Source organism: Rhinopithecus bieti, unplaced genomic scaffold, assembly GCF_001698545.2.
Source record: "Rhinopithecus bieti isolate Rb0 unplaced genomic scaffold, ASM169854v2 scaffold_22436, whole genome shotgun sequence".
Classification (NCBI taxonomy): Eukaryota; Metazoa; Chordata; class Mammalia; order Primates; family Cercopithecidae; genus Rhinopithecus; species Rhinopithecus bieti.
In genome coordinates, this window is record NW_016810644.1 from 360,548 (window position 1) to 383,575 (window position 23,028).

At 58.1% G+C, this 23,028-nt stretch overlaps 4 protein-coding genes across 7 annotated transcripts; all 4 read right to left on the bottom strand.

Moving 5' to 3' along the window:
• Positions 1-4: 4 nt before the first annotated feature.
• LOC108542517 (uncharacterized) lies at positions 5-1,340 on the bottom strand. Its single transcript, XM_017892545.1, has one exon. The coding sequence runs from the start codon at positions 1,157-1,159 to the stop codon at positions 269-271; it is 891 nt and encodes a 296-aa protein (XP_017748034.1). The 5' UTR covers positions 1,160-1,340; the 3' UTR covers positions 5-268.
• Positions 1,341-1,832: 492 nt separating this feature from the next.
• Positions 1,833-7,758, bottom strand: CCDC106 (coiled-coil domain containing 106). 2 transcript variants are annotated; one of them, XM_017892546.1, is made up of 6 exons: positions 6,374-7,758; positions 5,589-5,664; positions 5,358-5,462; positions 5,085-5,261; positions 3,231-3,443; positions 1,833-2,586 (listed from the first exon to the last, which is right to left on the bottom strand). In XM_017892546.1, the coding sequence occupies exons 2-6, from the start codon at positions 5,617-5,619 to the stop codon at positions 2,270-2,272; spliced, it is 843 nt and encodes a 280-aa protein (XP_017748035.1). In that variant the 5' UTR covers positions 5,620-5,664; positions 6,374-7,758; the 3' UTR covers positions 1,833-2,269. The 2 variants fall into 2 exon arrangements, with proteins under 2 accessions (XP_017748035.1, XP_017748036.1); XM_017892547.1 differs by lacking the exon at positions 5,358-5,462.
• Positions 7,759-8,468: 710 nt separating this feature from the next.
• Positions 8,469-10,545, bottom strand: ZNF581 (zinc finger protein 581). 3 transcript variants are annotated; one of them, XM_017892548.1, is made up of 2 exons: positions 10,318-10,545; positions 8,469-9,540 (listed from the first exon to the last, which is right to left on the bottom strand). In XM_017892548.1, exon 2 carries the CDS (start codon positions 9,519-9,521, stop codon positions 8,928-8,930), a length of 594 nt encoding a protein of 197 aa, XP_017748037.1. In that variant the 5' UTR covers positions 9,522-9,540; positions 10,318-10,545; the 3' UTR covers positions 8,469-8,927. The 3 variants fall into 3 exon arrangements, with proteins under 3 accessions (XP_017748037.1, XP_017748039.1, XP_017748038.1); XM_017892550.1 differs by lacking the exon at positions 10,318-10,545 and adding an exon at positions 10,252-10,277; XM_017892549.1 differs by lacking the exon at positions 10,318-10,545 and adding an exon at positions 10,066-10,240.
• Positions 10,546-10,621: 76 nt separating this feature from the next.
• Positions 10,622-12,827, bottom strand: ZNF580 (zinc finger protein 580). The gene has a single exon (XM_017892551.1). The coding sequence runs from the start codon at positions 11,581-11,583 to the stop codon at positions 11,065-11,067; it is 519 nt and encodes a 172-aa protein (XP_017748040.1). The 5' UTR covers positions 11,584-12,827; the 3' UTR covers positions 10,622-11,064.
• Between the last annotated feature and the right edge of the window lie 10,201 nt (positions 12,828-23,028).

The following is a 23,028-nucleotide window of genomic DNA, read 5'->3' on the forward strand; positions in this document are numbered from 1 at the left end:
TCGGCTAGCTTCCGGCCCGCCGCCGGCGCTTCGCCACCTCCTACCTAATCAAAGCCTCCCGGCAGCCCTCCCCACCCGCCGGGCTCCGCTCACCCCCAGCCCCGCCGCGAGCTTGCCTCCCCGCGAGCCTGGCTCCGAAGCACGTCGGCTATTTCCGGACACTGGACGAAGGAGAGGCAGACGGCAGCTGCGACTGCTTCCGAAAACACCCGAAGGTAGGGTTTCGCCGACTTCCCAGATTTCCGTAACTTTTCCAAAAATTATCTCCTCAACGTTTGGAGGTTTCCGTGTGTCTTCGTGTTCCAATGCGCCCAGCCCGCTCTGCGAGTTCGGGTTCTTCCGACAATTCAATCCGTCGCAGTCTTTGGGTGCTTCCACGGACTTCCTCCGATCTTCTCCGCCGGCCCTGTCCAAGCAATCGGCCACTTCCGACAATCCTAACCGTCCCGGCCTTCGGCTTTTTCCGGCGATTTCCGGAGCTCGCCCTCGGGCCCCTCCTGGGATTAAGCTCGAGTCCAAGTTTCGGCTTTTTCCGGAGATGCCACTCGCTCACTCCGCCGATCAGAGAACTTCGGCTCCTTCCGCCACCGCTTCGTGAAGGCCTCACTCTCCGGGGACAGCTTCGGCTTTTTTCGTGCGTGCTTCGGCTCCTTCCGGCTTCGGGAACCGAAAAGGGAGGGAAGACGGAGGCGAGGTGGGTCAGGGGAAGGGATACAGAGAAGGGGACGAGGTCCCGGTTCCCGGCACCTGGCTCTCCGGATGGGAAAAGTGAAAGAAAAAAAGGACCGGCCTCGCGGAGGGCCTGAGAAGGTTGCGCGAGACAAAAACAGCAAGAGGGGTGAACGGTGCGCGCGACCGCTACGGTGGTTCCCAGCGCGGCTTTTTGCGCCTGCGCAGGGTGGAAGCGGCGGGTGAGGGGAAACAGGCTTCTGCGCCTGCGTAAGAGTCTGTGGCGCGCTCTCTCACTTCTCCAGTGAAGGGGGTTGCGGGGACCAGGTTTCAGTCCCCATTGCGCGTGCGCGAGATTTTCCCTTCCTAGAGTGAAAGTGCTTAATCCCCAACGGTTAAATCCGGCCACCCTCTTGGTCGTCTTGGCAACCACATCAACGCGCTCCGGCCCCTCCCGTCGCGCAGGCGCAGCAGATGGATGATCGCTCATTACTTCCGGGAGACGGATGATCCGGCGTTACTGCCCCCTGGCGGCCGGACGGAAGTATCCTCCAGACTTGGCCTGGCCGCTAGGTGGCCTCCCCTGCTCGAGGTCATCGAGTCCCGCCTCGCGCCACTCACTGGTCCGCGTAGCCCAGCGGGTAGTGTTCACGCTTCTTTTTACTTTTTTTTTTTTTTTTTTTTTTTGCGACGGAGACTCTATCCCCCAGGCTAGAGTGCAGTGGCCCGATCTCGGCTCACTGGAACCTCCGCCTGCTGGGTTCAAGCGATTCTCCTGCCCTAGCCTCCCAAGTAGCTGGGACACCTGGCTAATTTTTTGTATTTTTAGTAGAGATGGGGTTTCACTGTATTAGACAGGACAGTCTCGATCTCCTGAACTCGTGATCCGCCTGCCTCGGCCTCCCAAAGTGCTGGGATTACAGGCGTGAGCTACCGCGCCCGGCTGTGTCCGCGCTTCTTTTCCAGAGCTCTGCCTCCGAGTTTTCAGGGGCACAGCTGTTTCTCCGTCTCTGCCTCCGGGGTGCTAATTACACCCTGTCCTAACCGGCCTCCCGCCTGACCGACCACCCCCTAGGAAGCCCCCGCAACTCCATCACCGTCTTCGGGGCGACGGCCTTCCCCTCCCAGGCACGTCCCCCTCCTAGGAAAAGGCTGAGGCCCAGTTTATTCCAAATTTTCACGTCGTTTTTTAATTTAAATTCTCTGAATAATTCTCTGTCTCACGCGGAGTTGGGGAGGTCTGTCCGGCAATCAGGTGGGCAGCTCCTCCGCGGGGCCGGGGCGGAGACGCGGTCTATATAGTCCCCCACCCGAGGCGGGGGGCACCCTCCTGCCTGGTTGATTTCCAGGAGGAAGGGGTCCGGCGAGGACAGCGCTGGCCAGCCCAAGCGGAAGGGGATGCCGGCGTTCGGGAAGGGGCTGCGGCGGGCCCTGGACCGTCGCGCTTGGGGGCCCGGCTAAGGGAGCCCCCAACCCAGGGAGCGAGGAGGAGGGGCAGGGGCGCGGCAGGGCGAGGCGCAGGTCATGCACCGGGGGCCTGGGGAGGGCCGGGGTCCGCGGGGGAGGAAGGCCCGGGCGGAGGCGCGGAGGCGGGGCGCGATCACCGCTTGAAGCGGTAGGTGATGGGCAGCAGCAGCTTGCTCTTCTTGAGCGCCTGCACCTTCTTGAGCGTCTCGTCGTCCAGGGCCAGAAAGCAGCGGCGGGAGTACTCAAGCAGGCGCTCCTTGGAGGGGTCGAACTCGCCCACCTCGGCCAGCTTCTCGGGGGCCACAATGAGCAGCTCGGCGATGGGCGTGGTCAGCGCCACGGTGTTCCTGTCCACGCGGTGGTGCTCGAAGGCCCGCGACATGCTCTTGAGCTTCTGGAAGGTGCCCAGGATCTTCTTGTACCGGCAGAGGACCCCGTCGGCGTCCTTCACTGCGGGGCGGAGACGGGGACACGGAAGTGAGGAGCAGGGGACAAGACCGAGGGGGCGGACACGGGAAGGGAAATGGCCATGGGAAGGAAGGATCCCAGCGAGCCGAGGCACGGGCGGTGCAGGAGGAGACAGAGAACAACAGGGAAGGAAGGGGGAGAGGCGGGAAGAAGCGCACCCAGTACTTGGACCAGTGGGAAATGGGAAGAGGCAGGCCCAGGAAGGAGGGTGAGGAGAGAAAATGAGCCGAGAGGCCGGGTTCAACGCAGTCCCAGCACCCCCCCACCCCTGCCTCTCCACCACACCCAACCATCACCCTCGCCTCCCTGCCTCGGGTGAATTCACTTATTCAAGCCTCACCCTCCCCGAGGTAGGTCCTACTGCGCACCTCCTTCTTACCGATGAAGGTGAAGGAGGTGCCCAAAGTGGCCCTGCCCTCGAGGGTTGACCAAAACTTAAAGTAAACCCAGGCCAGGCTCACGCCTGGTAATCCCAGGATGACAAGGGAGGAGGAGGAGACAGAACCCGGTGGGTCTTTCTCCAGCAAGGCTGGAGGGGCTTGGAGAGAAAGGGGGGCCTCTGGGAAGGACACACAGCAATTCAGCAGCCCAGGCCCCTCAGCGCCCGCGCCATGCACCTCACCCACCTCGCTGCCTCTCCCTGGCCTTGGGCTTCCCAAAGCGCCTCCGACTAGCACCTCCCTTCTGCTTCTGCCGCCTCCTCTCGCTGGCGCTGCCTTCTTCGGAGGCTCCGCTGAGGGAGGAGGCTGCTGACTCAGGGTCCGAGCCCTCACCCCCAGCCCCACCTCGGCTGTCCCCCTCCATCCGCCTGGGCGCAGGCTTCATCCGGCAGTGGTCCTCTGGGGAGAGAGAGACACACACGTGAACTATGGGACCAGACATCCCATCACAGGTGCTGGGACTGAGAGAGGCTGCAGTCCCCAGAACCGCATCCCCCAACCTGGGCTGGTCCCCTAAAGAAACAGACAAGGAGTACAGTAAAGACGCTGGTGGCCGAGTAGAGCCTGCTGGGGTCTGTGGGAGGTAGTAATGGGCGGAGCATTTTCTCAGAAGCTTCGGTTGGCAAGAGGTCTTGGGGAGGCAGCCGACCAGGGACCTCAGGACCCCTGTGACTATGTGCAGTTCCCATAGGGGAGGGAGAGATTTCTGGGGACTGGGTGGGACCTCCGGAGAGTGGCCTCTGTAAACCCAGCAGGCAGGCAAGGCCTTGGCTGGAGTCGGGGGTTCAGACCCTGAGAGAAATCAGGGGTCCTGGGTCCAGCAGGATGGGTCCCACCTCCATCTAGACAGAGGGAGCTGGCCCGCGGAGGCCCAGACATAGGGTCCTCTAGAAGGCGGGTTAGGAGAGGGGTCTGGTGCCAGGGTCCCCACTGGGAAAGTGCCGAGGCCGCAGGGCCAAACTGTGCAAAGGAGTCAGTCACCCAGGATGGAACCATCAGTGGGAGGAGACAGTGGCAGGCAAGGGCAGTCAGAGGCGGTTTGTTCCAGAGCAGAGGGAAGGCCAGATCCCCAGATGCTGGGCTCCCAGTAACAGAGACACCACGAGACCATAGGCCCCTTGCCCAGGTTTTTGGGGGAAAGGGTTGAATTCACAAAGAGAGATGTGGGAGTTTTTGAGGGGTCTTCCCAGCCAAGGAGCTAGCAAAGCCGAGCTGAGGATAGGTGGGGTAAAGTGTGGGTTCTCCAGGACATGGGCTGTCTGGCAAAGGGCCTGACCATATGGGGAAGAGGATGCGGCTGGGGTCCAAAATGTATTAAGCAGGGCACAGGGTCCCACCAGTCAAGAGAAGATGCTAGCTGTGAACTGGCTGGGGCCAGGGGCTGCCATGGGAGCTCTCCCGGCTGCTTCTGGCCATGAATTATAGCAAAGCAAGGTATGTGGGCGGGGACTGCCTGGGAACGTGGGGCAGGGTTTGAGGGACAGCACCTGCTGGTGTCCCCACCCAAAAAGGCCCACAAAGGAAGAGCCTTAATGTCTTTGATGAGGAAGAAGAGCTCATTAACCAAGGATGGGACAGGGTGGGTGGGAAGATGGCCCCTGGTGTCACGGGTGGGGGGGGGGCACAGGAGGAGGATCAGGGGCCCCCTGAGGAAACCCGAAGGACTAGGGTGGGCCTCTCGGCCAAAGAGATGAAGGAAGGTCCCCCTAGTAGTCAGAAGACAGGGACTCTCAGGTTCCAGGGTCCTGAAGTCACCATGGGCCGAGGAAGCAGATGCCAGGGCACTGGAGGCTGATGGGATTTGGGGAGCTGAAGGAGAAAGCAGGACAGGCCCCAGTAGACAGTTCATGGGGATGAGGCCCTGGACATCAAGTGAGGAGGAAGCTGGGCCTGGGGGCCCAAAACAGGCAGGGGACTAGCAGAGAGGGCCAACATGGCAGGTCCCACCCAGCCAGGCAAACAGTGGAGCCTTGAGTCTGGGTGAGCGGGTACCCAGTAGCGGGACAGGGAGGCAGGTGGATCAGAGCACCCCACACATACCTGCCTCCATCCGAGCAGAAGAGATGAATTTGTCCAGCTGGCACCGCAGGAAGTCCCTCTCTTCCTCCAGGTCCTCGATGCGCTTCTGCAGCCAGGAGTTCCTCTCCAGAGCCATGTGCAGCTGGGCCTTGACGCTGTTCATCAAAGCCAGGGCGGGGGATGCAGCCTCCGGAGGCTCTAGGGACACAGCGAGGGTGGGGGACCAGGTCACACCCTGGGACTCAGGGCCTGGCTAGCCAGCTGACTCCAGTCCCTCCCCCGCCCCCGGCTCACCCTGGAAGTTTCCCCGAGAAGGGCTCAGACTGTAAAAGATCTGCGAGTCTAGGTGGGGCGCCTCGTCGAAAGGGATGGAGATCTCGAAGGCCTCATCGTCCTTCACTGGAGAGGAGAGGCCCCGGGTCACCCCAGAGAAGTCCAGGGCCCCTCAGACCACCCCCCAACCACGGCAGCCTGGATCCGAGCGCCCTGGGACCCAGGGTAGGGAAGGGGACCCAGCTTCCTCACTTGTCCGCCTCCGGCTGCTCCGGTCATTCATGGCGTGGCTTCCTGCGGACCCCAGCAGCCGAGGGCCTCAGGGGCACTGGACAGAAACAGCAGCCACAAATGGAGGGACGCGGATGGACTCGAGGGTCCATCCTGGGGGAGGTGAAGTGAGACAGGAAGGACCTTCTGGCCTGGATCCCTGGTCTGAGGGAGGAGGGAGCCCGGACCCCAGGACTGAGGCAAAACACGCCTGGGCTTCAAACTCCTGGGTTCCCAGAGTCAGGGGCAGGGGGCCCAGCCACCGAGGTCCTGGGGGAGACGTAAGCTGGGGACGTGGGCTCCCGGGTATCGAAGGAAAAGGAAGCTGAAGCCCTAAATTGCTGGGTGCCCCAAGGGGTCGCCTGACAGGGACACCTGGCCTGAAGGGGAAGGACCCTCTCTCATCGCGGGCCACCGCCAGGCCTAAGGAAGAGACAGGTGCCGAGGGAAACTGCCCCAACTTCCCCAGGGTAGGAGGAGGTCCAGCCCGTGCGCGGTGCCCCCCCACCTCCGGGGCCCCACACCCCTCCCCCGCACTCGCGTGGGCGTGCGGACCCTCCCCGGTGGTGGGGCTGGGCGCGTGCGCAGTACGGGGAAAGGTCACGCGTGGGGATGCACCGCCCCGCCCTTTGTCCCGGGGTGGGAGGGGAGTAGTCATGGAAAGATCCCGGGGGGAATGCACCAGGGCGGGGGTGCAAATGCGGCCACCATCCCCCGCCCGCGGGTGCCCCGGGTCCGAGGGGCCGAGGCCCCCCGCGCTCACCCACCCGCGCGCGGAATCCGGCTCGGGGACCGACGGCGGCGGCGCCCATGCCCGGCGCCAGGGAGCGTCTGCAAAGTGTCACGGGGGAGCCGAGAGAAGCGCCCACCCACCCCCGAACAGGCGGGGCGGCAGGGGAGCGAGTCGTGGAACTGAGCGACGGAACGGGTACGGACGCGGGGATTCGCCCAGTCGGGCCAGGCTAGCGCCCCTCGTTGGAGAGTCCCCGGGTCCAGGTGAGGGCCGCCGTTTGCGGCAGCAGCAGAGGGTCTGCAATTGCGTGATAGCCCCTTACAGCACTCCCCCGCCCTTCCCGAAGCTCAGGCAGGGAACGTCACGAAATTCCCATCCTGGAGAGCTGGCGGGCCTGGAGAAATTCCCATCCTGGAGAGCTGGCGGGCCGAACTGGGTGGCGGTGGGCCCAGTGGGCCCAGGAGAAGGCAGGAGAGTGTGTGAGACACCGGGAAAGTTGGAGCGAAAGGAAAATCTACTTTTAACGATCTCAGGAACTAGCCAACGCAGACCCCCCCCCGAGCTCCCCCACCTCCTACAGCCAGACCCCAAGGTTCTCAGGGATGTGGGGGCCAAAATGGGGGGAGTTACCCCTCTCCCGAAAATGAGAGCCAGGAACACACCACCCCACCCCATGTTGGTAATTACGAGCTGGCTTTGGAACAGAGCTAGATTCCAGTCCTGACTGTTCCTGCTCCTCCCCAGCCTGTTAACTCCCCTGTAAAATGGGGAACTTACAAGCCCCTCTACATTTCTTGTGAGGATTCAGTGATGTGACACACAGCTCAGCCCAGCAGCACCTGGCCATAGTCAGGGCTTGGAGAGGCGCGCTGCTGGTATTATTTGAGGTCAGATGGTGGGGTATGATCGCAGCCTCCGCGAGGCTCTTTCCCACTCTGGGGAGTACGAACGGAAGATTTGTTCTTCCTCCCAAAAAAAAGAGGTCGGAAGAGCAAATGAGACCTAGCACAGTGCCTGGCACAAACTAGACAGGCAAGAAAAATGAATTAATAAGCAGATGTTTATTTAGCTTCAGGCTCAGCTCCACCTGCGTCTCCTGTTCACCAGAAGTATCCATGCTCTGGACTGTGGCCAGCCCTTGGGAGAGCAAGGTCTTAACCCGATGGAGGGAGAATCTAAACGTGTGCACGGCCTGCAAAGCTGTACCCATGATCCTCCCCTCCCCACTTCACTTTACAGATAAACTGCAGCCTGGTCCAAAAATTCCAGGGGGAGCCACCTGCCCTGGATTAGTCTTTTCCAAACTATATGTTCATGGGTGAAGAATTCAATAGAATAGGATGAAATCAGCATTTTAAAAAAATATTTAGCCGGGCATGGTGGTGCACGCCTGTAATCCCAGCTACTCAGGAGGCTGAGGCAGGAGAATCGCTTGAACCAGGGAGGTGGAGGTTGCAGTGAGCCGAGATTGCACCATTGCTCCAGCCTGGGCGACACAGCGAGACTCCGTCTCAAGTAATAATAGCTAATGAAAAAAAATCTGCACATACTAAAGGTAACTATGGTAAAGAAACTTTTGTTTCAAGGCCCAGGGTCCTGAGGGAGGCTGAGGTGTGTGGATCACCTGAGGTCAGGAGTTCGAGACCAGCCTGGCCAACATGGAGAAACCCATCTCTACTAAAGGTACAAAATTAGCTGGGCATGGTGGCACACGCTTGTAACCCTAATTACTTGGGAGGCTGAAGCAGGAGAATCGCTTGAACCCAGGAGGTGAAGGCTGCAGTGAGCCGAGATCATACCATTACACTCCAGCCTGGGTGACGAGCGAAACTCCATCTAAAAAAAATTAAAAAAAATTAAAAAAAGGAAGGAAACTTGGTTCACATATATTTTACGTATGTGTACTCTATTGCCATATAAAATGTGTTTGTGATAGGAGGTTGTGGTTTTAAAATTGTTTCAGTTTAAAAACATTCTTCCCAGATGACCCAGGTCTTCAGGAGCTGAGGAGGGGATAAACCCAAGGCGGGCCAACCTTCCCATTCCCCAGCCAGGCAAGCTGAGGTCTCCCTGCTGGGCAGCCACCAAAGAGGGTCTGAGATGCTGTCTCTAAAAACAAACCTCGAGTGTTCAGGGTGGGAAACGCGTTTATTGTTTGATCGGTCTCAGGCCTGGCTGGGGGGTGGAAGGCAGGACTGGGGTCCCTTCCCCAACAACTGCACAGAAGCCTCAGGAACATGGCACAGATTCCTGATGACCCACAGCCATCTTTTATGAGGCCAGAGACTTTACACACGACACTCCCCACCCCCATCCAGTCGAGGCTCTGCCATGGAACAGCTGGTATCTTTAGGCTAGAGGACTCCATTTTGTGTAGGGGCTCATTCCCATCTCAGCTCCAAAACACGGAGGACCTGAAGATTACTCACGGATTCCTCCTTCAGGCAGGGCTCTGCCTTGGAGATGCGGCTGCTCTGTGTCTGTGTCCAGGGCCCTGCACACCAGCCTCGGGCTCTCACCAGGTGTCTGGACAGGAGTCCAGGCTCCCTGCAAAGTCCTGTGGTACCTGGGGCACCCGGCAGCCCGGCTCATGGATGCTTCCACCGCGTGTGTTTCTGCAGTGTGTTCTGCTCCATAAAGCGGCGAGGGCAGTGTGGACACTGAAACGGGCGTTCCCCAGAGTGCACCCGGCTGTGCTGGGCCAGCTCACCCGCATCCCGGAAGCGGCGAGGGCAGAGCGGGCAGCCGTGGGGCCGCCCACCACCCGCCAGGTGAATGGAATGGTGCCGTGCCAAGTGGCTGGCGCGCTTGAATGCCTTCCCACAGATGTCGCACTCGAAGGGCTTTACCTCCGAGTGGGTGATGCTGTGTCGCTGAAGGTAGGACATGTATTCGAAGACCCTTGAGCACACGGGGCAGCTGTAGCACTTTTTCTGGCCTGAAGCCCCATTGGCCCCTGGCTCCCTCTGTGACTCCTCGTCCACCAGCACTGTGTAGGGGACACCCTGAGTGTCAATGAGCAGGTAGTGGTTGGGCCTTGGAGGAGATGAAGCCTGGGGAGATCCGATGGAGGAGGAAGGTCCAGGTTCTGGGGAGCGGCATGTCCGACGGGGAGGGCCCTCCATGGTCTCAACGGAGGAAAATGCCAGAGGCTGAGGGCAGGGGGATGGCAGCACCAGCATCCGGAGGGCTGGCTGAGGCCTGGTGGATGGGAGATGGGGTAAGACGGTTATATAGAGGAGGGCAGCTCAGCACTGCAGGCTCCATCCTTTTCCCTCCCTATAAACGGCCCAGGACCTCTGCATCCTGCTGCCCTCAGTCCCTCTTCTCCAGTCCCACTCACAGCTGGACTCTGTGACCCCCTAAAAGGTCCCCAGGGTTTCCCTCCTTGGAAAAGCTCTCCTAGCCTCGGTGCTCCACCACACACTGTCCTCACAGGATCTCTTGACCTGCTCTGCACAACCTGGACCTCGCTCTAACTTTCCCCTTTGTGGCCTCCCAGGTCAGTGGGTGCCCCACCCCGCAGGCCTCCAGGCCTCTCCCTCCCCTCCTTCTAGCCCTTTCCAGGGTCTGCGTGTTGGCTCATCCTACATACTCAAGCCTTTCCTGACCCCCTCCATACAAGCCAAACCTATTAACAGGGGCTCCGACGTTAGGACCCCCAGGTCCTGGCCCTCTCTCCAGCGACATGTCTGAACGACTCCGTGCTCCCACCCGTCCACCCACCTCAGGTTCTCTCTAGTGCTCGCCCGGCCACCACCAGGCTCGTTCTAGGTCCCAGCGCTCTCGGGGGTTCCACCCCCAGGGCCACAGCCCTCGCTTTCTGGGCCTTTCTGTGTACGTTCTCGCCCCCTGCAAGCTCCAGAAGAGCCTCCTCCGGCGCCTGCCCCACTGCCGCCCCGGCCCAGGTACCCTCCACGAGGTCCGGCCCCTCCTGCCGCCCGCTCCCAGCCCCCTCCCTCCTCCCGGCCCCCGTACCCAGTGCAGCAGCCTCTCAGGTCCGGGCGACTCCAAGCGGCCCCGGGCTACCCTCGCAGTTGCAGGCGGCGGCGGGAAGGGGACCTCTGGGTGTGCCCCAGGAGCTGGCGGCGCCGGCCGAAAGAGAGAAGCCGAAGGGAGAGGAAAGGGTCTAGGGAAGGAAGGTGGGGGCGGGGCGCCCGGGCCGTCGCGAAACGGCTCCGGCCAGAAACACACACCGAGAGAAAAGTACCCAAGCGAGGAAGATCCGGTCTCCACCCCCGAGCCCCCAACGCGCACGCACACGCAAGGAAGAGCTTGAAAATGAAGTGCGGAATGTTTATTGAGCAAAGGGTAGGGGGCATGGGCGGAAGGGGGGTAGATACAGAAATGAACCAGACGGTGCCCGTGCTCTTTATCATCTCTTCCCCACAGACAACCACCGGTTCACCGCTCCAGAGAGCAGAAAACCAAGGTTTAGAGAGGTCATGTCACTTGCAAAGGCTCACATAGCACAACTGGACCGGAACCCAGTTCCGACTGGTTCCCAGGCCCAGGGAGGGGCAACGACTTTGGTCTACATCACACAGCTAGAAAGGGGGTAAGGAAGGAATGATGCTCCTCCTTTTGGAAGGTGGGGAAACTGAGGCCCAGGGTAAGGCAGTAACCTCAGCGGAGCCAGGGAGTGTGTGTGGGAGTGAGTGACGCTGTGTGGGTCAGACTTCGTGGCCCTGAGAGGGGCAGGGCAGCTCAAGCCAGGTCTCGAGCTTAGTGGAGGCGCACGTGCTGCGCCAGCTCCGCTGGGTCTTGGAAGCGGCGTGGGCAGAGCGGGCAGGTGTGCGGCGGCCCGGCGCGGGCGCGGTGCGTGGCGCGATGCCGCGACAGGTGGCTGGAGCGCTTGAAGGCCTTGCCGCAGGCGCCGCACGTGAAGGGCTTGAGGTCCGAGTGCGACACGCGGTGGCTCTGCAGCCGCAGAGGGCTGGCAAAGACACGGGCGCACTCCGGGCAGCTGTAGCCCTTGCGAGGGCCGGGCTCTCCTGGGGGCGCCTCGCGCTGGGGCGGGCCCCGGGGCTCCTCCTCCAGCTGCACCGTGTATGTGTAGGGGACCCCATTGGCGTCGATGAGGAGGTGGCGGCCCAGCCGCGGGGGTCTGGGCCCCGCCGCCGAGGAAGGAGAGGAGGAAGGGCCTTCCGCCTTGGGGAAAGGGGGAGCCTTGGGGGGCGGTGGGTCCATGGCCTCCGGAGAGGAGGACCGAGGGTGGGGTGGCCGCGGCGGCAGCAGCAGCATCTGGAGCGGCAGCTGGGAGCGGCGGAGGGGAGATTAGTTAAAATTGCCACTTCCTTTTAGGAAAAGCTTCCTAAAATGGAAAGCGTCCCCACTATCGCTGCTTGTTACCCTTTGTGCGCCACTGACCACCTCCCCAGCAAAAGAACAACTCACTCCAGCCCAGCTCTCCCACGTTCCATCAAGCTGCCTCGGAGAGGACATCCAATTGAGCTCTGCAAAACCCCGCCACCACTTGCCACTCCTGGATCCACCTCTCAGCACCCAGGTCAGGTCTGGGGGCGTAGTCCCCCGACTTTTCTTCCCTTTTCTTCTCTCAACCCACCCCTGCAATCAATCCCTAAATCTGTTTACCTCTTTACATCTCACACCCCGGCCCTGCTGATCGCCGAGATTTCTCTAATCTGTGGTTTCTTCTTTCCCTGTTGCCCAGCCCCAGTTCAGGTTGCTTCCCCTCCCTCTGCCGCACCCCCCCCCCCCCCAGCCCCCGCATCGGCCTCCAGGCCCTGCTGGGGCTCCATCCCCACTACATGCCGCAGGGCCGCCCCATCTTCATATTCCGTGGCCTCCCTCACTTCCTCTCTAGGTACCTCCCCAGAGCCCCACTAACCCAATTCCCCACATTTCACTAGGGCCTTTCCATCCTGTTCCTACACTTAGCACCTCGAAGTCTAGCCACCGCAAGCCACAACGGAACCCATCGTCTCACTACATCTATACACCCCAAGATGACTCAAATGCCTTCCTTCTGTATACCCCGCCCTCCCAACCTGGCTACCTGCTACATTCTCCCCAAGGGCCCCCTTTTCTCCCCCGCCCCTATATATGGCGGTGATATCGTTACTTCTTTCTGTACCCACCAGGGGCCTTCTCCCAAACCCCGTTGTGCACACCAGGCCCCGGGACTCCGCTTCCCACGGCACCGCTCCCAAGCCCACTTCCCCTCCTTTCTGTGTACATCTGGCATCTCTCCTCCTCTTCTTCACCTCTTCCAGGAGCCCCATCCCTCTGCCTGTTACACACAGCATGGCCCCCGCCCGTTCTTTTGCTCTACTCCCCTTGTTTCTGGAAACCCCAGCGTTTTCGCCCCCATCCCGCTACACACCGACCCGCGCCTCCCGGCCCCGGGGCCCCTCCTATTCCCCTCACTTCCCCAAGGAGCCTTGGCGCCTCCACTGCCCCTCCCGTCCCTCCGCCCGACCCTGCCGCTCCCCACCCCCATCCCCATCCCGGGTGGCTCCAGTGCACTCCCCCAGCCTGCCCGGCCTCGGCGTCGTCCCGGGGCCAGGCTCCTCCCTCCATCCCGGCCCCCGTACCCCGTGCGGCGGCCTCTCGGGTCCGGAGGAGCGGGCCGAGGTCCCGGGCGGCCCCGGGCTTCCCCTGGCGAGCGCCGGCGGCGGAACCGAGACTTCCGGGCAGCTCCGGGCCGGCGGCGCCGGGGACGCGGGGACTGGGGGCGCGGGCGCGGGGGTGCGAGGGGTTGGCTGCGTCCCTGGGAAAAGGCGCCGGCCGGAAGCGCGCGAGCCCCGTGCGGAGGTTCCGCCGCCTGGAGCCGGCGCTCCCACCCCTCGGCTCTGCGGAGCGCCCTGCGGGGAGGGGACCGGAGGCGCGGGGCNGTCCGGAGGAGCGGGCCGAGGTCCCGGGCGGCCCCGGGCTTCCCCTGGCGAGCGCCGGCGGCGGAACCGAGACTTCCGGGCAGCTCCGGGCCGGCGGCGCCGGGGACGCGGGGACTGGGGCGCGGGCGCGGGGTGCGAGGGGTTGGCTGCGTCCCTGGGAAAAGGCGCCGGCCGGAAGCGCGCGAGCCCCGTGCGGAGGTTCCGCCGCCTGGAGCCGGCGCTCCCACCCCTCGGCTCTGCGGAGCGCCCTGCGGGGAGGGGACCGGAGGCGCGGGGCACGCTGAAGACACCCGCCCCCGTTGGCCCCGCTCCCCTCCCACCTCCGGACTGGAACAATTCCGCGACTTGACAAGAGATCGGCCAATAAACCGAGACTAAGCAAAGTTACGTCTTTGCCCGAAGGCCCACAAGGGTTTGTCCTCTTTCCACTGGGCCGTCGCTGTCTGCTCGGCCGTGGCCACCCACCGAGGTAGAGGGCGGGAGAAGGGATGTTCCTGCCGGCTGAGCAAATGTGGAGACCGAGGTCCAGAGGCCAGGCATTGGCTCCGATGTGGCCGGGCCGTGATTCTCCACCCAGCAAATGGGGAGACCGAGGCCCGGAGAAGGCCAGATGCCAGATAGTTGGGGAAGCTGCCAGATAGTTGGGGAAGGTGTGTTCTTCCCACAGGGCACATGCGGGAACCCAGGCCCACAGAGGGCCAGACGGCTACATGCGCAGGTGGGGAGGTGTGGTATTTCCAGAAGGCACATGGGGACACCGAGGCGCAGCGAAGGCCAGGCCTTGCCAGATGCGGAGGTGGGAAAGGCTGGCACTGCCCACGGTGCCCACTAGAAGCCTGAAATGGGCTCGCGGGCTGCGCCAGGTCCCGGGGCACTTGAGGCCCGGGCGCTGGCTGCGCATGCGAAGGACTCCGGCGTCGAAAGCAACGCGCAGTGGCGCTGCAGCTGCACTGGAGAGCTGCACACGCGGCAGCTGCAGCTCCTCCTCCAGCCATGTGGCGCCACGGCCTCGCAGGAGGGCGGCAGCAGCAGCATCTGCAGGTGCAGCTGGGAGTGAGGGACAGAAGAGGAGTAACAGTTGCAGCGAGCCCCAGGACCCTGGGGGTGCCACAGCTACGTCCTAGAGCACTGTCCCTCAGAACTTTCTGCAATGGTACAAAGTTCTATGACGGTTACTAGCCACGTGGGACTCTTACACTCTTGAAATGTGGCTGGTGTATCAGAGGACCTGAATTTTAAATTGTATTAAATTTCCAATAATCAGCACGGTGGCTCACGCCTGTAACCCCAGCACTTTCAGAGGCCATGGCGGGTGGATCACCTGACGTCAGGAGTTCGAGACCAGCCTGGCCAACATGGTGAAACTCCGTCTCTACTAAAAATACAAAAATTAGCCGGGCGTAGTGGTGCCCCCCCTTCAGTCCCAGCTACTTGGGAGGCTGAGGCAGGAGAATCGCTTGAACCTAGGAGGTGGAGGTTGCAGTGTGCCAAGATCATGCCACTACACTGCAGCCTGGGCAACAGAGGGAGACTCTCAAAAAAATAATTTCCCCCCATAATCAAAATTTAAGCCACATGTGGCTCCTGCCTTATGGAACAACTCCAGAGACCACCGTCAACCAGTTGTAAACTGGAGGCCCCAGGGCCCAAAAGGCCTCACAGTTATATTTGGTTTGGAACACAGGGTACTTTTTAAACATTTTACTGGGGGGTATGTATATTTTTTGAGACAGAGTCTCACTCTGTCACCCACGCTGGAGTGCAGTGGCATGCTTCTGGCTCACTGCACCCTCAACCTCCCAGGTGCAAGTGATCCTTTTCCACTTCAGTCTCCTAAGCAGCTGGGACTACAGGCATGAGCCACCACACATTTTGAGCCAGACCACTCTTTGTTGTGGGGGACCATCCTGTGCACCGTAGGGTGTTGAGCAGCATCATTGGCCTCCACGCACCAGATGCCAGTAGCACCCTTCCCCAACCCCCAGTCGTGACAACCCAAAATGTCTCTAGACATTGCCCGTGTCCCCTGGAGGCAACAGTGCTCCTGGATGAGAACCCATGGTTTACCCGGACAATTACCCAACCTGAGTCTCTTGCCCAGATCCCTGATACGGTTACAACGTTTGTCCCCTCCAAAATTTTTTTTTTTTTTCTTTTTGGAGATGGGAGTCTTGCTCTGTCGCCCAGGCTAAAGTGCAGTGGCGCAATTCTAGGCTCAATGCAACCTCCAACTCCCGGGCTCAGTCGATTCTTCTGCCTCAGTCTCCCAAATAGCTGAGATTACAGGCATACACTACCACTCCCCGCTAATTTTGTATTTTTGGTAGAGACGAGGTTTCACCATATTGGCCACCTGGTCTCCAACTCCTGACCTCAGGTGATCCACCCGCCTCGGCCTCCCAAAGTGCCGGGACAACAGGGTTGAGCCACCGCGCCCGGCCTCCTCCAAATCTCATGTTGAAATGTAATCCCCACTGTTGGAGATGAGGCTTGGTGGGAGGCATTTCGATCATGGGGGTGGATCCTTCATGAATGGCTTGGTGCCATCCTTGAGGTAATGACTGAGATCTCGCTGAGTTCACAAGATCTAGTTGTTTAAAAGAGCATGTCAGGCCGGATGCGGTGGCTCACACCTGTAATCCCAACACTTTGGGAGGGTGAGGCAGGCGGATCATGAGGTCAAGAATTCGAGACCATCCTGGCCAACACGGTGTGACCCCATCTCTACTAAAAATACAAAAACTAGCTGGGTGTGGTGGCGGGCGCCTGTAGTCCCTGCTACTCAGGAGGCTGAGGCAGGAGAATCGCTTGAACCTGGGATGCAGAAGTTGCAGTGAAGCAAGATTGTACCACTGCACACCACCCTGGCAACAAAGCAAGACTCCATCTTAAAAAAAAAAAAAAAGTGGCCGGGCGCGGTGGCTCAAGCCTGTAATCCCAGCACTTTGGGAGGCCGAGACGGGCGGATCACGAGGTCAGGAGATCGAGACCATCCTGGCTAACATGGTGAAACCCCATCTCTACTAAAAAATACAAAAAACTAGCCGGGCGAGGTGGCGGGCGCCTGTAGTCCCAGCTACTTGGGAGGCTGAGGCAGGAGAATGGCATAAACCTGGGAGGTGGAGCTTGCAGTGAGCTGAGATCCGGCCACTGCACTCCAGCCTGGGCAACACAGCGAGACTCCGTCTCAAAAAAAAAAAAACCTTTCACCTCTCACCAGTCTTCTCCCCCTACCATGTAATATGCCAACCACCCCTTTACCTTCCACCATGATTGTAAGCTTCCTGAAGCCCTCGCCAGAAACAGCTGCCAGGACCACACATCCTGTACAGCCTGCAGAACCATGAGCCAATTAAACCTCTTTTCTTTATGAATTACCCAGCCTCAAGTATTCACTCATAGAGACGCAATGAAACTAACACAATCCCTCTCTTGAGTTTCAGACCATGTAACTATTGGCATTGTAGTGGCCACAACCCCCACCCCCACTGTTGTCCCCGGAAATAATGACAACAATAACCACCATTTATTGAGCCCTCACGCGGGAACAGCCATTGCTAAATGCACAGCATCCTCCGGGCAGAGTTACAAGGAAAGTACCATGAGGATCCCTGTTTTACAGATGAGGGAAGCAGAGCTCAAAGAGATGGTGTGATTGGCCTGAGGTCACATATCCGCAAGCGGGATGGCCAGGACAGCACCTGCCTCTGTCCGCACCAGGTCAGTGCACATGACCCGTCAGCAAGCCACACATTTCCCTGTAATCCCACCGTCGCCGCTGCCACCCCAGCGCCAACCACCACCAATAAGCCCCAGCCTATAGCAGCAGCAGCCCCCCCGCCATCACTCTCCCTCCCCTCTCGCTTTGTTGCTGTTTCTTTTTTCAGACAGAGTCTCGCTCTGTCACCCACGCTGGAGTGCAGCGGTGCAATCTCGGCTCACTGCAGCCTCCACCTCCCAGGTTCAAGCAATTCTCCCACCTCAGCCTCCTGAGTAGCTGGGATTACAGGCACGCACCACCACAGCCGGCTACTTTTTTGTAATTTTAGAAGAGACAGGGTTTCACCGTGTTGCCCAGACTGGTCTCGAACTCCTGGCCTCGAGCATCCACCTGCCTCAGTCTCCCAAAGTCCTGGGATTATAGGCGTAAGCCATCATGCCTGGCCTTCTCCCTCCCTTCCCTGTGGCAATTTCCAAGTGATTTTTTAAGCTCATAGAATCATTCCCTGACTTAAAACCTTCCCTTCTGAGACTGAGCAACATATTGAGACCCTATCTCTCCAAAAAAGTAATAATAATTAGGCAGAGGTGGTGGTGCCTGCCTACAGTCCCAACTACCCAGGAAGCTGAGACAGGAGGACTGCCTGAGTCCAGGAGTTACAGAATGCAGTGCATTATGATCTAAACCTTTCCTTCTGCCCTTAGAGTAAACCTAGACACTGCAAGGCCCCGCATAGACTGCCCCCGCGGCTGCCTTCCCTTCTGGGCATCATGGTGCTGCCTCTCCCTTGCCTGATGCACCAGCCTCTCCCATCTGGAGAGCCTTTGTGCTTGCTCTTCCTCTCTCTGTGATGTTCCTTTCAGCCTCTCACAAGAGTGGCTCCTTCCTGGCCTTCAAGTTTCAGCTCATAGGACACCTGGTCATAGCAGCCTTTAGTGACCGTGTTAGCTCGAGGTGCCCTGCTCGGTGTCCTCCGCCTGTTCATTTCCTTCACATCCCATGGCACGATCCATCATGGCCTCGTTGATCTACTGCCTGCTGTGTGACTGCCTGCCTTCCCCACTCTCCAAGGCCCAGCACCATCCTGGTCAAAATTCTACCCTCAGAATCTATCAAAGGTCTTAGGAAAGGGTAGGGAATCAATTCGATATTGGTTGAATAAATGAATGAATTTGATCGCCCCATCCAAAAGTCAAGCATTACCTCCCTACCCAGCTCCCTAACAAAGAGAACCCCTGCTCACCCCCAAGACATGATCATGGGGAAGCCACACCATCTAAACAAAATTCTTGTCACACCATCTAGAACTTTGAACGTCCCCATTTCCTCCCACTCCCTCACTCCCCAAAGTCAGACAAGCACCAAGTTCCATCACCTCCACCCCCTGAGGGCACTCCCCTCCGTTCTCCAAACCAAGTTCTGGCCCCTTCCTTCTCACCTGGACCACCATACCAGCCTTCTCCCTGGTACCCTGGCCTCCAGTTCCTCTCCCACACTGGCCTGACCTCGACAGGTTCTTCTCACAGCTGTGTTGAATGCAACTTCAGCACCGTGCGTAACATTCTCCTGGCCCCCTTTACCCTCAGGACCAAGTCCGAGTTTCTCAGCCTAGAATCTGAGACCCTTTGTGAGGTGGCCCAGCCACTTCCCCACCTCACTTCTCATTCCTGTGCTCCAGCCACACATGGCATCTCACAGGCCCCTGGCCAGACCGTGAATTTACACAGCTCCACACGCAACGGCTTATGTGTTTTCCTCGCCCTGAGAATTCTTCCCCTTTACTGGCAGCCTTCTCCTTAGCCTTCTGGAATCATGTATTCTGACCTCTCAAGTTGGCTAGGTGTCACCTATATGCCCTGCTCACCAGTCCACCAGCTCCTCTGCTTAAAATCCTCCCTACAGTATAAGCCCCTCAGCCTGGCATGAAAGGCCCAACCTGACCTCAGCCACCTTTCCCACCCTTGCCCTCACCCAACCTGTTCCAGACAGCTGCAGCGAATCATTGACTTCTCCATTTACACCTCAAATCTTGGGCCACTGTGACTGATTACCCATGTCCCCAAACTTCAGTTCACACTGCATATTCATATCCAGGGTCTCGATGAATCCTCTCAACGGTCCAGCGAGGCTGGCAAACAGATGCACTCCACAGCGCAGAGGGAGCAGAAGCCACTCAGATCTCCGGCCGGAGTGACCAAGTGACCCCCGCTCCAGCACCCTCACCTCCCTCTGGCTGCCCAAACCCTCCCCAGCCTGCAGTCTGGGTCCTGCCTCCTTCAGGAACCTTTTCTTGGCCACCCCCTCTTCTCAAGGTCCACTATTCATCCCACTTTGTCTTCCCATGGGAAATAGCCCCTTCATCCCTTGGGAAATACAGTGATTCCCAGGCCTGTGCCTCTAGGGCAACTGGATCCAAGCCCACTTACTCCCAAGGCTTTCTGCCTTCCTCTTCCTATAACTCGTCCCCTGGTCTCCGCAGCCCCTCCCCAAGCCTCCTTCGCAGGGCCTCTCAGTTTCCAATGCCCACTGCCCTGGGGACCACTCTGTCCCACACCCCAAATCCCTCACTTGGACAGGACTCTTAATGCCGTCACTGCTGAACCTGCTCACTCCCCGCAGTCCGGCCCGGTCTCCCTATCCCTACGCAGCAAACTTTCACGTCCGGAAGTACCCGCAGGGACGACTTCCGGGATACTCCAACTTCTCCGGCAGCTTCCGGATTCGGAGAGCAGCAGGAAAGCACTCCGTCCGGAAACGCACCCACAAGAGAAAGGTTCCTGCATCGCGCAGCTTGGTACTCCACACACACAACACAAAAGTTAAAATGAAATCACTATTTGGCGCCGTGCCGGATGCTGAGGGAGGAAATACAACAGAGATGGCTTTTGTCAAAAAAAAAAAAAAAAGGACTTTTTTTTTTTTTTTTTTTTTTTTTTTTTGAGACAGAGTCACGCTCTGTTACCCAGGCTGGAGTACAGGAGTTCACCGGAGTGATCTCGCCTCGCTGCAACCCCCGCATCTCGAGGTTCAAGCTATTCTCCTGCCTCAGCCTCCCGACTAGCTGAGATTGCAGGAGTCCGCCACTATGCCCGGCTGATTTTTTTGTATTTTTAGTAGACACGGGGTTTCACCATGTTGGCCAGGCTGGTCTCGAACTCCTGACTTTGTGATTCGCCTGCCTCAGCCTCCCAAAGTGTTGGAATTACAGGCGTGAGCCACCGCGCCCAGCTAGAAAAGGACTTTCCTTAAAAAGTCACTTTATCCTTCTGGGCTCGAGAAGGAGCCAGTCTTTCTACAAAGGGAAAGACTGTACAACAGAAAAAACTTTCTTCCTCCTTTCCCTTGTCCCCCAGGGCTACTGAGCCAAGGAAAGACTTTCATTTATTCCTATTTATTTATTTATTTATTTTGAGACAGGGTCTCACTTTGTCGCCCAGGCTAGAGTGCAGTGGCGCGATCTTGGCTCACTGCAACCTCCACCTCCCGGGTTCAAGTGATTATCCTGCCTCAGCCTCCCGAGTAGCTGGGATTACAGGTGCCCGCCACCACGCGCGGCTAATTTTTGTACTTTTAGTAGAGATGGGGGTTTCACCATGTTGTCCAGGCTGGTCTTGAACTCCTGACCTCAAGTGATCCACCCACCTCAACAATGATTGAGCTCATCGTTTTTGTTCTGTACCTGGGAAGATAAGCATTATCAGTGTGAAATCAAACAGACTTTAGTTTTAGGAACTAGACTTAGATTGCAGACCTAAAGTTACAAGGGACATGTTCTTTATTATTATTATTATTATTATTATTATTATTATTTGAGACAGAGTCACTCTGTCATCCACACTGGAGTGCAGTGGCGCCATTTTGGCTCACTGGAACCTCCAGCTCCCAGGTTCAAGCGATTCTCCTGCCTGGGCCTACCCAAGTAGCTGGGATTGCAGGTGTAGTCACCACGCCCGGCTAATTGTTTTTTTTGTTTGTTTGTTTTTGGTTTTTTTTATTTTTTTTTTTACTAGAGACGGGATTTCACCATGTTGGCCAGGCTGGTCTGGAACTTCTGACCTCAGGTGATCTGCCCGCCTCCACCTCCCAAATTGTTGGGATTACAGGCGTGAGCCACAGCACCCGGCCTATTTTCTTGTTTTATGGGAGGATGGAGGACAGCAAAGAACAATCTGTACTGGTGGTCCTGTGGAGATGCCTGAGGCCCTTTGTCTTTCTGTGAGGGTCTGGCTAATGTGTAATGCTTTGACACTGGGTTGTGAAGCAACGACAGCAGTTTGGGAAGCAGACAGCAGTGTTGCATGACTCAGTCTCCAGGCTTACCTTGGGCATAATGAATTTGGCAGCCCTGAGACTTTCATTTTCCTTTACATTCTACTAGCCAGCTTTGACTAGTAGTGTGATCCAGGGCCAGTGACTGCCCCTCTATGGCCTTGGCATTACCACCTAACCAATGGGGATATAGTACTCCATTTTCTTGCCATGGAGTATATCAAGAGTTAGGGCCTGTCTTCAACTGTCTCACGAGTTGAAGAATTTCCGCCCTCTGCCTTTGCTCTGTAGCAATAGACAAATCGCTAGACCTTTCTGATTTCAGGTCCGATTTCTAGAAATACTTTATGCTGTCTTTCCTACTCTAGAAAATCTTTCCTGGCCGGGCACAGTGGCACACATCTGTCATCCCAGCACTTTGGGAAGCTGAGGCGGGAGGATCACTTGAGGTCGGGAGTTCGAGACCAGCCTGACGAACATGGAGAAACCCCATCTCTACTAAAAACACAAAATTAGCAGGGCGAAGTGGCACATGCCTGTAATCCCAGCTACTCGGGAGGCTGAGGCAGGAGAATCGCTTGAACCCGAGAGGCGGAGGTTGCAGTGAGCCGAGATGGCGCCATTGCACTCCAGCCTGGGCAACAAGAGCGAAGCCCCTGGCCGGGCGCGGTGGCTCACGCCTGTAATCCCAGCACTTTGGGAGCCCGAAGCGGGCGGATCACGAGGTCAGGAAGATTTGAGAACCATCCTGGCCCAACACGGTGAAACCCCGTCTCTACTAAAAATACAAAAAAATTATCTGGGCATGGCAGCGGACGACTGTAGTCCCAGCTGCTGGGGAGGCTGAGGCAGGAGAATGGCGTGAACCCGGGAGGTGGAGCTTGCAGTGAGCTAAGATCACACCACTGCACTCCAGCCTGGGCGACAGAGCGAGACTCTGTCTCAAAAAAAAAAAAAAAAAAAAAAGAAACTCCCTCCCAAAAAAAAAAAAAAAAAAAAAAAAAAATGTGGCCTCCCCCCCCCCCCGCCGGGGGGAAAAGGGGAGACCCTTTTTCAAAAAAAAAAAAAAAAAAAAAAGCGAAACTCCATCTCAAAATAAATAAATAAATAAATAAAGTATGTGGCCTCAGCCTCCGCAGCCAGCCGGGATATGCTGGGCCACCTCCTGGAAATGTTGGGAACAATGGACAGAGAGTCAGTGATCATCCACCCAGGTGGTTATCCAGTGCTGGCAGAGGCGGCTGGAGTACTTAAAGACTTTTCCACAGGACCACACACATGTTCGTATCATAAGGCCAGGAGGATGCTGAGTGTGAGACATGATGCTGCGTGAAGTAGAGCAGGCCCTTGAAGGTTTGTAGGAACTCAGGGCAAGGCTGGGAACTGGGCACTGTTTCTCTGCCCTCTGCTGAGCCAGCTTCTTTAACCACAGTACTATGTGTGTAGGGCACCCCTGGTGGTCAATAAGGTAATGACAGTTTGCACTTAAGAATACAAGTGAGGACAAAATAAAAGTCTTGGGACTATCCAGTTTTAAAACTGAGAGGGAAAAAATAAAGAAGAACAAGGCAAGAAAATAGATGTCTTAGATTTGGCAAATCCCCACCATCTGGCTGTTGACAAGGAGGAGATAAGTTATTCCCTTTTATCGATGGGGCTACTGAGACCAGAGAGTAAACTCCCCATTCACAAAGTCCAGCAGGTGCAGAGTTAAAATAGATTACCCGCCTCCTGAGTTCCACTAATAGGGGAAAGAAGACCAGCAGTTACCCTAGGTGGCAAGTAAATCTTTCTCACTTCTTTTTTTTTTTTTTTCTGGAGACGGAGTTTCGCTCTCGTTGC

Excerpts from the sequence above, each read along its gene's own strand:
- ZNF580 (XM_017892551.1), bottom strand. The coding sequence starts at position 11,583 with ATGCTGCTGCTGCCGCCGCGGCCACCCCACCCTCGGTCCTCCTCTCCG.
- ZNF581 (XM_017892548.1), bottom strand. The coding sequence starts at position 9,521 with ATGCTGGTGCTGCCATCCCCCTGCCCTCAGCCTCTGGCATTTTCCTCC.
- CCDC106 (XM_017892546.1), bottom strand. The coding sequence starts at position 5,619 with ATGAATGACCGGAGCAGCCGGAGGCGGACAA. Across the intron at positions 5,463-5,588 it reads GAGCAGCCGGAGGCGGACAA|TGAAGGACGATGAGGCCTTC; the intron begins GTGAGGAAGCTG and ends TCTCCTCTCCAG. Across the intron at positions 2,587-3,230 it reads GGCCAGGGAGAGGCAGCGAG|TGAAGGACGCCGACGGGGTC; the intron begins GTGGGTGAGGTG and ends TCCGCCCCGCAG.
- LOC108542517 (XM_017892545.1), bottom strand. The coding sequence starts at position 1,159 with ATGAGCGATCATCCATCTGCTGCGCCTGCGCGACGGGAGGGGCCGGAG.